General features: G+C 44.7%; 1 protein-coding gene across 1 annotated transcript in view; it reads left to right on the forward strand.

The window, feature by feature from the left end:
- Positions 1–16,561, forward strand: part of ABTB3 (ankyrin repeat and BTB domain containing 3) — a 397,711-nt gene that overhangs the window by 221,040 nt on the left and 160,110 nt on the right. Inside the window, exon 2 of the mRNA XM_004373795.3 lies at positions 15,716–15,865. Within this exon, the coding sequence (XP_004373852.1) occupies positions 15,716–15,865 (150 nt within the window). The remainder of the gene's footprint in view (positions 1–15,715; positions 15,866–16,561) is intronic.

Here is a 16,561-nt window from a genome sequence, read left to right on the forward strand (position 1 = left end):
TTATTAAGAAAATGTTCTGCATCCTACTTTGGTGAGTGGCATCTGGGGTCTTAAAAGCTTGCAAGCGGCCATCTAAGATGCATCAATTGGTCCCAACTACCTGGAGTAAAGGAGAATGAAGAACACCAAAGACACAAGGAAAGTATTAGTCCAAGAGACAGAATGGGCCACATAGACCAGAGACTTCATCAGCCTGAGACCAGAAGAACTAGATGGTGCCCGGCTACCACCAATGACCGGCCTGACAGGGAACACAACAGAGAGTCCCTGATGGAACAGCAGAAAGGTGGGGTGCAGAACTCAAATTCTAGTAAGAAGACCAGACTTAGTGGTCTGACTGAGACTGGAGGAACCCTGGAAATCATGGCCCCTGGATTCTCTGTCAGGCCAGAACTAAAACAATTTCCGAGGCCGACTCTTCAGACAGGGATTGGACTGGACTGTGGGGCATAAAGTGATACTCGAGAGGAGTGTGCCTCTTAGCTCAAGTAGATACAAGAGACCAAAGGGGCAGCTTCTGTCCGGAGGTGAGATGGGAAGGCAGAGAGAGTTAGGAGCTGGTTGAATGGACATGGGGAATCGGGTGGAAAGGAGGAGTGTGCTGTCACAGTATGGGGTGAGCAATCAGGGTCACATAACAATGTGTGTATAAATTTTTGTATGGAAGACTAACTTGAAATGTAAACTTCATTTAAACTATAACAATAAAAAAAAGAAAGAAGTCTCAGCTAAATATCTAAGTTCATCACTTACAAGTTCTACCTTCTACCAAACATTTAAACATAATTCAGATGAGTTCTTTGCCACTGCATAAAAAACATCTTCCTTCCTCCATTATCCAGTCACATGCTCATCACATTCTTTTAAAGCCTCACTAGAAGCTCATTTAACATCCACATCTCTAGCAACATTCTGTTGCTGGCGCCACATGTATTCTCTAATAGAGACTTTCTCTATAGCTCTTCTCACTTCCTTCTGAGCCCTCAGCAGAATTGCCTTTGACATCCGTAATTCTACCAACAGTCTCTTTAAGGCAATCTAGGCTGTTACTATTAGGTACTTAAAACTCTTCCAGCCTCTAGCCATTACCCAATTCCAAAACCACTTCCACATTTTAGTTATCTGTTAGAGCAGCACCCCCACTTTTCAGTACCAAATCCTGTCCTAGTTACCTAGTGCTGCTATAACAGAAATACCCCAAGTGGATGACTTTAACAAACAGAAATTTATTTTCTCACAGCTTAGGAGACTGGAAGTCTGAATTTAGGACTCCATCTCCAGGGAAGGCTTTCTTTCTCTGTCTACTCTGGAGGAAGGTCGTTGTCTCTTCAGCCTCTGTTTCCTGGTTCCTTGGAGATCTCCATAGGCCTTGGCATCTATCTTACCCTCTCTCTCCTCTTCTCGTTTATTTAATCTCTTTTATATCTCAAAAGAGATTGACTCAGGATACAGCCTACTGCCTTCTGCCTCATTAACGTAACAAAGACAACCCACTCCCAAATGAGATTATAACCACAGGCATAGAGGTTAGGATTTACAACATGTATTTTGGGGGGACATAATTCAATTCATAACACAGGTACCTAACGTGTATTCAAATAATGAATTCAGAAGCTTTCTTAAATGGATGTATACCTCCTAACCACTCCCACTACCCATCCTCTTCCTTCCCTTTCTAGTGTGATCTCTACCTTTACCAGCTGAATCATATTCCAATACTTAATGAATCAGTATTAAAATTAATCTGGGGAAAAAACAGCTAAAAATAGCTTTAAACCATCTTTAAAAAATAAGAGTTAATGAGCCCTACCTGATTTTAAAACATACTGTGACGCTACAGTAATTAAACAGTTTAGTTCTGACACAGGAAACCCTACATCAACTGAATAAAATAGAAAATATTGATGTAGACTCAAATACGTCTGGAAATAAAGTACATGACAAAGTGGAATGTAAATCAGTGGCGAAAAGATGGATTATTCAGCAAGTTTGGGGTAATTTGTTAGTCACTTGGGAAAAGCAAAAACTGGATTCCCAACGTTTGAAAAATGAAACTCTAAAATTATAAGAAGAACACATGGTTAATTTTTTAATAATCATGAATAGAAGACCTTTCTGAATACAGCCCTAACCTCAGAATTTATAGAGAGAAGATGGAAGCTTTCAACTGTATAGACCAAAAGCTTTGAAGTTATTCTTGATTCCTCTCTTTTCCTTACACTCCACACCTAATTAGCAAATTCATTGGCTTTACCTTCACTTGGTACCACCTCCACCGTTAACTACCCCACTTCTGCCCAGGCCATCCGACAGTCTGTTCTCAACCCAGCAGCTGGAGTGATCCTCTGAGAACAGGTCAGATCACATCCCTTCTCTGCTCAAAACCCTCCAGTGGCTCCCATCTCACCCACAGTAAAAGCCAAAGTCTTTACAGCCACCCTGGAGACCTACCCAGTCTGACCTTGTCGCCTCTTGGGCCTCATCACCTACTGCGTTTCCCCGACTTCTCAGCTCCAGTAGTACCAGTTTCCTCCATCAAACCAAGCTTATTCCCACCTCAGGTCCTTTATCCTTCCTGCCCCTCTGCTGGCTTGCTCTTCCCCAGATTAGCTGCCTGGCTCACTCCCTCACTGCCTTCAAGTCTTTCTTCCAATGTCCCCTTCTCTGTGTGGCCCTGCTCCCTGACCCAGCACTCCCCACCCCCCCTTCCCTGCTGTTTTTCTCCCTGGCATTTACCTCCTGTCGTTGTTGTTAGTTGCTGTCAAGTCGGCTCTGACTTACGGTGACCTTAGGTACAACAGAACGAAATGTTGCCCACTCCTGTGCCATCTTCATGATCCTTGCTATGCTCGAGTCCATTGTTGCAGCTATTGTGTAGTGCCTCCAGCCTAGGGGAGCTCATCTTCCAGCACTATATCGGACAGTATTCTGTTGTGAGCCGTAAGATTTTCATTGGCTAATTTTCAGGAGTAGATTGCCAGGCCTTTCTTCCTAGTCTCTCTTAGTCTGGAAGCTTTGCTGAAACCTGTTCACCATGGGTGACCCTGCTGGTATTAGAAATACCAGTGGCATGGCTTCCAGCATCATAACAACATGTAAGCCACCACAGTATGACAAACAGATGGGTGGTAGATTTGCCACCTAATGGGCCACATATTCTACTTTTGTATTTGGACCATATGTTTGGAATGTACGTACTGAGATGGCAAGGAGTTTGAGTGCTTGCTCCTTGATCCCCAGTACCTAGGACCGTGCCTGGTGCCTCATGGGTGCTCAGCAAACATTCGTTGAATGAGTGAATGAACAAAGTATTTCACCCTCTGTTTCTTCATGGTCCTGTAACAGTTGATTTACTTATCTGTGCCATCAGCGTTAGAGCCACACTGTCATCCCACTGCCTCTGGGTGCCTGGTACCATATACAATGTCCTATAACAGCTCAGCTGCCTGTGTGCGGGCCTGTAACCCAGATTTTAATTATTTTCCCTCGCTTCTGAGCTGACTGCAGGGAAAAGCTGGCTACCTCTGGCTCCCACTGGCTCATATGGGGAAGGGTAGCTTGTGGGGGCATCTCAGGCCACTTCCTGCTTTGTGGCCCTGCCATACCTTGTCTCTGCCTCCCTGGGTCTCAGCATCCGGCAGGCACACTGGGTAATTTCCTTGTTGTCTCAGGACCTCTCTCTGGACTGAGGGCCTCTTCAGAACAGGGCCTGCAGCTTCTTTGAGTGTCAAGATCTCAGAGGTGATATTTGAGTTGAGCCTTGAAGGTTAAGACTGAATTTACTGAGCACTCAGGAAGAACTTATTTGGCATTCATTCATTCACAGAACAGATAACGAGGTATAGGGATAGTAGGGGAGAGGAAGAAATGGAGACAGTGGGTGCAGACCACTGTTTCTAGAATTTTGGCCGGGAAAAGGAAGAGAGAGAAACACAGTAGCTGGAGGGTCAATGTTCCATTTTTAAATCCAATCTCTTTTTGGCCCAGTGCCCAAGGTTGGTCCTCCATGATCTTCCTGCGCCTCCCAGTCTAGCTTCTTCTCCCACCTCAGCCATCCTGCACTCTTTGCTCCTGCCACTCCCCCATGTGCAGAGCATGTGCCTCTGGGTCTTTGCTCTTCCTTGGAATGCCCATCTGTAATAATATAATAACAATAATGTCTAACATTTATTGAGACTTTTTTCTCCAGTTGCATGGAGTCAACTCCAACTCCCCGTACGTGTCAGAGTAGAACTGCCCTCCATAGGGTTTTCAATGGCTGAGTTTTTGGAAATACATCACCAGGACTTTCTTCTGAGACACCTCTGGGTGTCCTTGAACCACCATCCTTTCAGTTAGCAGCCGAGCATGTTAACTGTTTACAACACCCAGGAACCAAGATTTACATATACTAACTCATTTGATCTCCCAGTGGCCCTATGAGGAATATACTAAGGCTATTCCCATTATTCATAAGGAAACTGAGGTACAGAGAGGCTAAATAATGTGCTCAAGGTGACATGATAGGAAGAGCAGAGCCGCAATTCAAACCCGAGCGTTTGGGCTCCAGAATCCACATACAACTCAGCTCTACATCATCTGCTTGCCCAAGTCCCAGCTCCAGTGTTCAGCTTCCCAGGGAAGCTCCCTGAAGCTCCTGGGCTGATTTGGGCTCCTCTTACTGTTCTCCAGTGGAACCCTGTACGTCCTCCCTTTTAGTGTTTCTCCCACAAGATTTCTGTGGGTGGCGGGTCCACCTTCCCAGCCGACCAGAGCCTTTGAGGGCAGGAAAGTGTCCTGTTGTCTGGGTAGTGACCAATGTCCATGGTTGAATGAACCAGTGACCCAGTAATATGTTCGTGTTCTTTTAAGAAGGTCAGCACTCTTATTCCTATATGTACTTCAGGCTCCAAGTTTGGGCACGTCCTTGAACCCATTTCTGAAAATTCTCCATCGTTGGTTTTCCATACCTCATTTCTTTCGGTGATTTGGCTTCACACTTCTAAGAACTTTCCCCTTGAATATAAATCATTCTAGGGAAGGAAATGCATCATGGTCTGCGTTTATCCTAATTGGAGCAGGGCATGCCTCTCAAAGACGAATGGGTTCGCCAAGGAAGCCCTGAATTCACTTCCCACTGCCAAGTCTCTGAAATAAAAAGAGGTTTCCAAGCTGGTTGTACGAACACACACGTACACACAAATCTGATAATTTTTTTCTTTTTTCTTAATAAATTTAGCAGTAAAAGAAAGCCTTCTGACACTGTGTTGTTGAATTCCTAAATCTTTAACTTCAAAGAACTTCTCCTGGTTTATTAGTAAACATTTATCGACTCCTTCTCTGTGCCAGGTTCATCCATATATATTATTTCAGCCTCCCAGCCACACTAGGAAGTAGATTGTTGTTGTTACATGCTGTCAAGTCGGTTCCAACTTTTAGCGACCCCATGTACAACAGAATGCAACACGGCCCAGTCCTGCGCCATCCTCACAGCCATGGCTATGTTTGAACCCATTGTTGCAGCCACTGTGTCAGTCCATCTCCTTGAGGGTCTTTCTCTTTTTCACTAACCCTTTATCAAGCACGATGTCCTTCTCTAGGGACTGTTCCCTTCTGATAACATGTCCAAAGTACGTGAGACGAAGTCTTGCCATCCTTGCTTCTAAAGAGCATTCTGGCTATACTTCTTCCAAGACAGATCTGTTTATTCTTTTGGCAGTCTGTGGTATATTCAACATTCTTTACCAACACCATAATTCAAAGGCATCAATTCTTCTTCGGTCGTCCTCATTCATTGTCCAGCTTTTGCGTGCATATGAGGTAATTGAAAATACCATGGGTTGGGTCAGGTGCGCCTTAGTCCTCAAAGTGACAACTTTCCTTTTTAACACTTTAAAGAGATCTTTTGCAGCAGAATTGGTTCGTGTACAACCATTTCAGGAGGTAGCATATGATCAAGAACCTATGGGACTGAAGGAAGAAGTCCAAGCTTCAGTGAAGGCCTTGGTGAAAAACAAGGCTTTAGGAATTGACAGAATACCAATTGAGATGTTTCAACATACAGATGCAGCACTGGAAGTGCTCACTCGTCTACGCGAAGAAATTTGGAAGATAGCTACCTGGCCAACCAACTGGAAGAGATCCATATTTATGCCCATTCCAAAGAAAGGTTATCCATCTGAATGCAGAAATTATCAAATAAGATTATTAATTATCACACACAAGCAAAATTTTACTGAAGATCATTCAAAAGCAGCTGCAGCAGTACATCGACAGGAAACTGCCAGAAATTCAAGCCAAATTCAGAAGAGGAGGTGGAATGAGGGATATCGTTGCTGATGTCAGATGTATCTTGTCTGAAAGCAGAGAAAATACCAGAAAGATGTTTACCTGTGTTTCATTGACTGTGCAAAGGCATTCAGCTGTGTGGATCATAACAAATTATGGATAAGGAGGTAGATAGGATCAGACATTTGTAGAGAGAGAAAGGGAGGCTCAGAGAAATCGAGTCATGGGCCCTATGCCACACAGCTGGGAGATGGCAAGGCGGGAATCTGATCCCAAGCAGGTCTGTCTGATGCCTGTTCAGGGGCTGGTCTGCTACACCCCAGCTGCTTCCTTCCCATTTATTAGAGCTGGGACAAGTGTCAGGACCCTCCACTTTACATTCTGGGGGTAGCTGAACAGAAGAGAAAGTCTAGCTTCGCTGGCACCAGAGACAGACAAGGTAGGGCTCAAGCCTGTGTCCAGTTACTAAGACTTACATCATCACAAGCACCCACTGCCCAGCACAGCATTACACAGCTGTCTCTAGATTCTAGCTCGTTCTCATTGCTACGCCATACCCACGCACACACGGGGGCAGGTGAACCCCTTTGCTGCTGCTGCGTTGGTCCTTAAAAGTCCCTTCCCATCTTCTCCTCGTGAACTCTTGGTATTCATTCATTCACTCATTCATCAAGTATTTATTTGAGTGCCTATTATGAGCCAGGCACTGTCCTGTGGGTCCCTGGGTGGTGCAAATAGTTGTGCTAAACAGCCAAAAGGTTAGTGGTTCAGACCCACAAAGAGGTGCCTCGGAAGACAGGCCTGGCAATCTGCTTCTGAAAGGTCACAGCCTTGAAAACCCTATGGAGCAGTTTTACTCTGCACGCATGGGGTCCCCATGAGTCAGAATTGACTTCATGGCATCTAACAACAGCAACAGTTATGAGCCAGGCACTGTTCTAGGTCACTGGTGAAACAGTGAATAAAATAGATCAAGACCCTTCCCTCAGAGAGCTTACATTTTAGTGCTGGAGAAAAGCAATACGTAAACAACTAAATGTATATTATAGTATCAGGTTCAGGGATGGGAAAGTGATGCAGGGTACTATTTTTAGTGGAGTAGTCAGAAAGGTCTCTTGGAGGAGGTGGCATTTGAGTAGAGACCTGAACGAGTGAGAAAGCAAGCCGTGCATATATGTGAGAAATGAGTGGACAGCAAGTGCAAAGGTCCTGAGGTGGAAATGTGCATGATATACCCAAGAAACAGCCAAGAGAGTTATCTTAGGATCTTCACAGTCCTCCCATAGACACTGGGTGGACTAGATTCTTCTCTAGACCCAGTAGAAATTGGTCAGTAGGCAACTACCCAGAACTATTAGATTCTACAAAGCAACAAGGGGAAAAGTAAAAAGCATTTTAAGACAATAAGTTTAAAAACTATTGATTTGATTTATCAGTTAGCTATTGTTACAATTACACCGTGTAACAAACAACGCCAAGACTCAGTGACTTGAAACTACAGTCATCTATTATTGCTCACTAGTCTGCAGGTCAACGGGTGGTTCTTCTGGTCTTGCTGGGCTCACTCATGAGTCTTCGGTCAGTTGCAGGTTGGTTAGGCAGCTCTGCTGATCTTGGCTGGACTCAACATTTTTGGGATTCACGGGTTGCTGGCTGGTCTAAGAGGGCTTTAGCTCTTCTCCAGGTACCTCTCACATCCCACCAGCAGGCTAGTCTGGGCTTGTTCTCTTGGTGGTGGCAGAGTTCCAAAAAAGGAACCATGCAAGGCCTCTTGAAGCCTAGACTTGGAACTGGCACCCTATCACTTCTGCCACATTCTGTTGGCCAAAGCAAGTCACAGGCCAGCCTAGATTTAAGAGGTAAAGAAATAGATCCTCAATGGAAGGAACTTCAGTGCAATGTTGCATGCACAAAGGCAGGGGTGGAAAATGGGAGTCATTTTTGTTGTCTACCACAACGGATAAGGAATGAAGCCTGGAAGGTTTAACACTGCTTAATGATGTTGCAAATGGTTAACATGCTCAGCTATTAACCAAAGGTTGCCAGTTTGAGTCTACCCAGAGACATCTCAGAAGAAAGGCCTGGTGATCTACTTCCAAAAAAATTAGCCATTGAAAACTGTATGCAGTGTCGAATTGTTGTATGTTTTGCTGTGTATATTCTCAACAACAACATCAAAATAAATAAACCTTAGAGGGGAAAAAAAACCCTAGAGGGCACAGTTCAACTCTGACATACATGCAGTTGCCATGAGTTGCAATTGACTCTAAGCAACTGGTTTCATTCTGCAGTGATGATGACTTCTGCCCCATCCTACCTCCCCCAGTCTTTAGTGGGGAGTCCAGAATATTCTCCCAATTATGACAGAAGCCCTGTCACCAAAGCTCTCTTCATTGTGGTTAACCTCAGGGTTTTAAGAGTATCAGTTAAGTTCAAGATGCCTTGGAGGTCAAGCCCAGAGATTTTCACTTAATAACCACTAACAAAGAAAACCTAGTTCCGTACCTGAGAAATTTATACTTTTTTGCTCACCCATCAGCCATGAGCCCATCCTAACCTTGTTTCTCCAGTGCCTGCACAGAGCTGGCACATAAAATGCTCCCAGGAAGTGACTGCAGAATGTACAGAAACCCCAGGGAGCAAAAGAACCTCAACTAACAAGTTATTTGGCTGTTTATGTATAACTTATTCATTCCCAAAAGATTTGGGGGCAGCTTATGAAATACGTACATTGCAACAGTGTACAAGAGATGATGGAAGTGAGGCAAAAGGAAAACAAAGAATGCAGGTCCTTATTTGTAGGCAGGCTTCAAATTTAGCTCTGAGCTTCCTAGTGGCAAATGCAAAGTAGGAAACACATCTAGGCTATATATCTGTTGATCTTGCCTTTTGTCCGATGGAGGGGGCAAATCATGAATGTTTTTATCTGAGTCTTAGAGGGGTAGATATTTCAGCATTCAGCAGGGTTTATATCCTTGCCCATCAGCCTCTGGTTGATAACATTGGGGAAAACCTTTCACATTAGTCTAGACTGTGAGCTTCACGAGGGCAGAGATCCATCTGTCTTGCACCCTCCTGTGTCCCTCCCTAGAAATACCTGGCAGAGAGCAGCAGTTCAGTAACCAGGAGGCAGTATGCTAAATGGCTAAGAGTTTGGGCTCTGGAATCAGAAATCCTAGGTGTTCAATTCCCAGGTCCATTTCTTAGAATCTCTGTGAACTTGGGCAAGGTATTGAACATCTCCAAGCTTCAATTGCCTTCTCTATAAAATACAGGTGATAGAAAATATTTTATAGCACTTACTCTGTACCAGGTACTTTTTCGGTCTTACACATATTAACTTAACTTATTTAATCCTCACACAACCCTGTGAAGTAGGTGCTATTAATATTCCCATTTTATAAATGGGGAAACTGAGGCACAAAATGGTTATGTTCACTTGCCTGAGGCTGCCTTAGTAGTAAGTGGTGTAATCAGGGTTTAAACCCAGGCAATTTGAACCCAGAACTTTTATTCTTAACTGTTAAATTATACTGTCTCCCGATAAATGTTAAGATTCCCATAGCATGGTTATGATGATTAAAATAAATGTGAATTTAAATATGTGAAGTGTCTGGCACAATGCCTGGCACATAGTGGTTGTTAGGTGCTGACAAATCGATTTCGGCTCATAGCGACCCATGTGACAGAGTAGAACTGCCAGGCTGGTCCCCTGCCTGGGTTTTCTTGGCTATAATCTTTATGGGAGCAGATTACCACCCTTTTGGTTAGCAGCTGAGTGCTTAACTGTTGTGCCACCAGGGCTCCTTGGCCCATAGTTAGTACAAAAAAGTTGGCCAGTATCTTCCATCTCCTCCTCCTCTTCCATCATCATCATCAACATCAGCATCGAGGGTTGTATGGATGCATGCAAATGGCTGTTCTGCTTCATTTTCTCTTTGTGGATAAATAGCATTCTTGTCCTCTAGGTCCAGAAATAGAATGGAGACACAGAGAACAGTCAAGAAAGAGTGACAGGGTGGCTTGGCATTATATCATATTTGCCAAGGAGACGTCCCAGCCTTTTCCCTTCAGGAATACACCCAGATTGCCCCCATCAGAAACAGGATGCTGGCCTACCCAGAGGAGCTATTCTCATACTTCATGTTCTGAATGACCTCACCGAAAGGTTGTCTCCAGTCACACGAGATTTTGGAAAGATGACCCATGAGACTGTTTGAATGCAGACACTAAATAAACAAAACTGCACATCTGTGGGAACACAGTATTTGTCAGACGCTTGCTAGAGGCTTTAAATAGATTATCTAGTTTAATCACCATCATAAACCTGTAAAGTCAATATTTTAACCCATCTTTGCAGATACAGAAGCTGCCTGGGAATCTTGGAAGTTCTTTGTCCAGGATGCACAAGGGGCAGTGATAGAATCAGAGCTCAGCTCTGTCTGGGCACAGGGTCGTGCCCACCCGACCCTACCCCACCTCACCTTGCCTGGCCAGTCCCAGGACAGAGAGGCCCATTTATTGCTTGCTGGGAGTGTGGGCACTCAGAGGTCTCACTGTGGGACCATTTTTTAGGCCCCACAGACCCTTTTGGAAATGTGAGTGGATGTCCCCCTTAGACAAATGTACAACGTACCTCCAAAGTAATAGAATTTCAAGGAGACCATGACCCCCTAAAGCTCATTGTGGACCCTGGCTTATGGTCACCTGCTCTCCAGGAAAATTATTTCCTGTAGGTCCAGCAAAAAGTCATATTTGAACTTCACTTCCCTCCGTCTTTAAACCTGGGTCTTAATCACCAGGCTGTGTGGCTGTTCTTGGCTCCAGTAATGGAAATTGATGAGTTGTCCAAAACTCAGGCCTGCGTCTGACACAAAAATATGATGCTGGGACCTTCTTAGTGACCTAGTTGGTTATTATACAAAAACATAAATAACTCAAGTTTATGTGTATACCCCATAGAGTCCTCAAAAAGAAAAAAAGAAAATGTTGGTAGATAATCTTTGCATAATAGATCAATTATAAGACTTCCCAAATCTCTGTAATTGAGTTTCAAAGCTTCTTTGAATAATTGTATTTCCACATTTAAATTTCATAACCCTCTAAATGAAGGAGCAATAACTGCAAGGGAAATTGTTTATTCTTGTGATAAAGCATAAAGTAATCCCAAGATGGGTTTGTTCACATTAACTGATTTTCATTTCAGTTAACATATGTTGAGACCTACTATTTGCTTAGCACATGCAAATGTGTACTTTGATATACATTATCTCATTTCACTCCCAACAACCCCATGAGGCAGACAAGGTCATTATTTTCACCCATGTTTCACAGAAGAGGAAACTGAGGTCCAAAGAGGTTCTATGAACAAGGTCAATCACCAGTGAGAAGTGGCAGAGCCAGGACACAAGTTCTGGGTTCTAGACTTGGTCTAGACAAATTCAAGGCCCATTTGCTTGTGCTCAACCAATTATGTGAAGCAAAGTTTTAAGATGAAGGTCTAGGTTAAGAACTTGCTGCAGATAATATGAATACAGAGAGAAACAATCCTATGAGGACATTTTAGAGTCATTTGTCTATCAGTTAGATAACCCAATCCTTCCCAGAGCTCAGGGCTCAACCCACGGATCTCCTTAGCTGTGAAGCCCCCCAAACACCCCCTCTCCCCGAGCAGAGGGCCTCATTACCCTGAACTTTGGGTCAGTTATCAGACTGGGTGTGACTTGGTGGCTTTCACGGTGAGCTCTTCAAGGGGTAGTAAGTCCCTTGAATTAGAGTCAGGGATGCCAGAGGTGTCAGATGAGGGATTGGCCCAAAGTTTGTTGCCATGGCAATGGCTTCCTGACTCAGCCTCTGACTAAATGTCTTGGGCAGGTGAGCAAACGGGAGGAAGCAAGGATGACTCAGTGTGTCCCTGCTGGGGTGGACAGGAGGATGACAGCTGTTTAGGGAAATGGGACAAGGAGGAGGCCAGCCTTGGACAATGGGCATTTCTGTGAAGGTCTCATCTTCTCTTGAAAGGCTCAGCATTCCTGAAGTGCAGAGATTGCCTCTCGGTCATCTCTGTACCCAGTGTGGAGCCAAGCACAGAACTAGGTCAAGTCCAATAAACAGTGAATCTGTTTTGTGCGGTTAATGCCAGGTTGTGTATCAGCACAGCCAGTGGTGCTTTTCCACACTACTCATCATAGCCCATTAGTGGTTCACGAAATCACTTTCGGAGCCGTTGTTCACATTTTTTATTAAAAAAAGAGAAGTTAAAAAAAAATGAGTGCATCATGCATAGTGAAGATCAGTATTATTTTTCATGAAACGTATTTCTTTTGGAAAACTTGAAGAGTGTGGGAGATGTGAGGAGTGGATGTGTGTGTCTGTGTGTGTACGCGTGCACACGTGCATACCTGCAGGTGTAGTAGATCATGATAAGAATACATTTCTTATTTTGAGTCATGGTCCAAACCCTTTGAAATACAATGGCTAGAGAACAATATTAAAAAGAAACTTACTTGACCAGTTTCCTGAATATTGTTGTGGTTGTTGTCATTATTATTGTTAGCTGTCATCAAGTCAGCCCCTGACTCATGGTGACCCCATGCCCAACAAAATGAAATACTGCTCAGTCCTGCAGCATCCCCATGATCAGTCACAGATCAGAGCATTGTGATCCGTGGAGTTTTCGTTGGCTGATTTTCAGGAGTAGATCACCAGGCATTTCTTCCTAGTCTGTCTTAGTCTGGAAACTTGCTGAAACCTGTTCAGCATCATAGCAACACATAAGCCTCTGACAGACAGGTGATGGCTGTGCATGAGGTGCATTGACCAGGAGTCAAACCCAGGTCTCCTGTATGGAAGGACAAAAATCTCCTACAGAACCTCCACTGCCTCATTTTCTGAATATACCAAACCAAAAACTGGAACTATTGCCATGGAGTCGATTCCAACTCCTAGCAACCCTATAGGACAGAGTAGAACTGCCCTATATGGTGTCCAAGGAGCAACTGGTGGATTCAACTGCCAACTTTTGGTTAGCAGCTGAGCTCTTAACCACTGTGCCACCAGGGCTCCTTCTGAATATTTAAAAAACAAAAAACAAAAAACCAAACCCATCATCGTTGAGTTGATTCCAACTCGTCTAATGTTCACTTATTCATTCATTTATTCATTGACATTGTTGCTGTCAAGTCAGTTCTGACTCAGGGCAACCCCATGTGTGCAGAGTAAAACCCCTCCATAGGGTTTTCAAGGCTGTGACCGTTCAGAAGCCGATCACCAGGCCTGTCTTCCGAGGCACCTCTGGGTTGGTTCAAACCGCCAACCTTTCAGCTGGTAGCTGAGGGCTTAACTGTGTGCACCAGCCAGGGACTCTCATTTATTCATTATTCATCCAAAACACATCTACTATAGCTGCTTCTGCCATTGTGTCAGCTTCCCTTAGGTGTAGAAGGTAAAATATTGAGGAAAAAATGAGTGGGTCAGTTTGACTGGAACCACTGATTACGTAACAAGGGCCAGAAGAGGTTTTAATGTGGGTGTGTGACAGGGGCCACCCAGTGGCTGCCGTCTTCAAAGGAGGAGCCTTTGTTTGCTGCGCTTTTGTGGTTCAAGCAGGGTGAGGAGTGGATTTGAACTACTGGCCTTCGGATTCTGTCTCCCCTCACCCTCCTAGGTGGTTTAGTAGACTTCAGCACCTCTATATTGATACTGTTTTATTGTTCCCAAATTATTTTGTCCATGCCAGTCTAGTCTTCATAGTTAGTTTATAAACTATTTGAATATGTCTTCTGCTTCGTTTGTATTTTCGAATTGTCTAGCAGGGTTGAGAACACAGCAGGCACTCAATAAGTGCCTCCTATTTATTGACACTTAATCATTTTTCAAGGCCCTGGTGGCGAAGTGGTTAAGGGTTTGGCTGCTAACCAAAAGGACAGCAGTTCGAATCCACCAGCTGCTCCTTGGAAACCCTATGGGGCAGTTCCACTCTGTCCTGTAGGATCGCTATGAGTCGGGATCGACTTGATGGCAACGGATACTCATTCTTCAGGGTCCCTGGATGGTGCAAACAGTTAACACACTTGGCTACTAACAGAAAGATTGGCGATTAGAGTCCACCCAGAGGCACCTTGGAAGAAAGGCCTGGCGATCTACTTCTGAAAAATCTGCCATTGAAAACTCTATGGAGCACAGTTCTGACATACATGGGATTGCCATGCGTTGGAGTCGAACTGATGGCAGCTGGGTCTGTACTGGGACTCATTCTTCAGGTCCCAGTTAAAACAACCTTCATTCCTAATCTTCTCCTGTCATATGATTTTGTAATTATGTGTGTAACAGTTTATCTCTTTCAAGTAGACTGTGAACTCAGTGAGAACAGGGATTGTGTGTATTCTGTCATCATTGTATCGTCAACCCCTAACACAGCATAATGCCTGCATTGGACACTCTATCTTTAGCTATTGGCACTCAGTAGGTATATCTGTTAGCTATCACCATAATAATGCTGAGTAACAAACAACCCCACTATTTCAGTGGCATACCAAGTAGGCATTTATTTCTCAGTTGGCTGGGGCCAACAGGTTGTTTCTGCATCTGCTCCATGTATCTGTCACCCTCCTTAGACCAGCAGGCTAACCAGGGTGTGTTCTTCCCATGGCGATGGCAGAGGCACAAGAGAAAGTTCAACTGTACAAGCATTTTGCAGGCCTTTGGCTCCATGGTAGCCATTAACATACCATTGGCCAAAGTAAGTCAAGTGGTGAAGCCCAAAGTCAAGGAGCAGGCAAGTACACTTCTGCCCATGGAGGGTGGGGTAGTGGGAAGGAGAGTGAATATTTCTGAATAATCTACCAAAGTAAGTTTTCTGGTTCTCAGTAAATAATTATGGGCTGGGAAGGAAGGGAAGAGAAGAATCAAATTCCAGGGATTTCCCGTGGGTATTCACTGTACAAGTTACACAAGTCCATGGGGATTTTTCTGCCTCTTTACATACAGCTCCAGAAGCCCTGTCTTAACAGTTAACAGCCCAACCACCCAGACTTAAATTTTTTGGGCAAATAAAGCAAGTCCTCAGAAGTGATTGTCAGCAGAGACTCCTCCTCCAGGGTGGTTAGGGATGGCAGCTGCCTCTGGGAGGGAGAAGGCGGGCAGTGACCACGGGGTTCACAAGAGGCCTCTCTGAGTGGGTAGAATCCCTGCGAGGCCCAAGGGAAAGGGTTTTGTGTGTGTGTCCTTTGGAAATGTGTGTGCACGTATGAATGTCCACATGTTCTCTAAAATCAGTAGGTCAGGACTTTGAATAGCTAGCTAGACATCCATTTCTAAAAGGAGTCCAGAAGCATCTGCTCCCATGGTGGCTTTGCAACAGCAACTCCGGCACGGTTTGAGGTTGAGATTTTGTGCCCCTCCCTTGGTTAACTGAAAAATAACCCCGTTTTCCTTTCAATCTCTGCAGGGGTGCTGTGCCTGCCAGATAGCCTGAATCTGCACAGAGACCCGCAGCGGTCAAGCAAGCCGGGGGAGCTGCCCATGTTCAGCCAATCAGAATTGAGGACCATCGAGCAGTCCTTGCTGGCCACCCGCGTGGGCAGCATCGCGGAACTGAGTAAGTGCAAATTGGTTCTCCAGCCCTCGAGTCTCTCGTGGCATGTCCTCTCTGTGCCCAAGGTGGATCCACACTCTCCTCTAGGCCACAAGGTGGCACCTTTTATACAGTGCCTGCTGTGTGCACAAGATGGTGCTGATGGCTACGGGGAATGTGAGGGCTCTGGTCAGGTGGGCCTGGTAAGTTTCCTGGCTCTGCCATTGACGTAGGTCAAGTTCCTAACCTTTTCTGAGCCTCAGTTTCCTTTTCTACAAAATAGAGAAAATGCTAACACCTAACTCACAGTGTAGATTGTAGTGATGCAGTGAGCCAGAGGCCATAAAAGTGTTTGCCATGGCGCCTGGCACACAATAGGTGCTACATAAATGGCGGCTGTTCACTGTAGATTTCCACAATGGGAAACCTTTCCCCTCACTTCCCATGTTCCCACACGTTTTCAGGTGGCTGCCTGTCTTAGTTATCTAGTGCTACTATAACAGAAATACCACAAGTGGATGGCTTTAATAAACAGATGTTTATTCTCTCACAGTCTAGTAGGCTAAAAGTCCAAATTCAGGGTGTCAGCTCCAGGGGAAGGCTTTCTCTGTCTGTTCTGGAGGAAGGTCCTTGTCATCAATCTTCTCCTGGTCAAGGAGCTTCTCCATGCAGGGACCCCAGGTCTGAGGGAAACATTCTGCTCCTGGCACTGCTTTCTTG

Source organism: Trichechus manatus, unplaced genomic scaffold (genome assembly GCF_000243295.1).
Source record: "Trichechus manatus latirostris isolate Lorelei unplaced genomic scaffold, TriManLat1.0 scaffold00027, whole genome shotgun sequence".
Classification (NCBI taxonomy): Eukaryota; Metazoa; Chordata; class Mammalia; order Sirenia; family Trichechidae; genus Trichechus; species Trichechus manatus.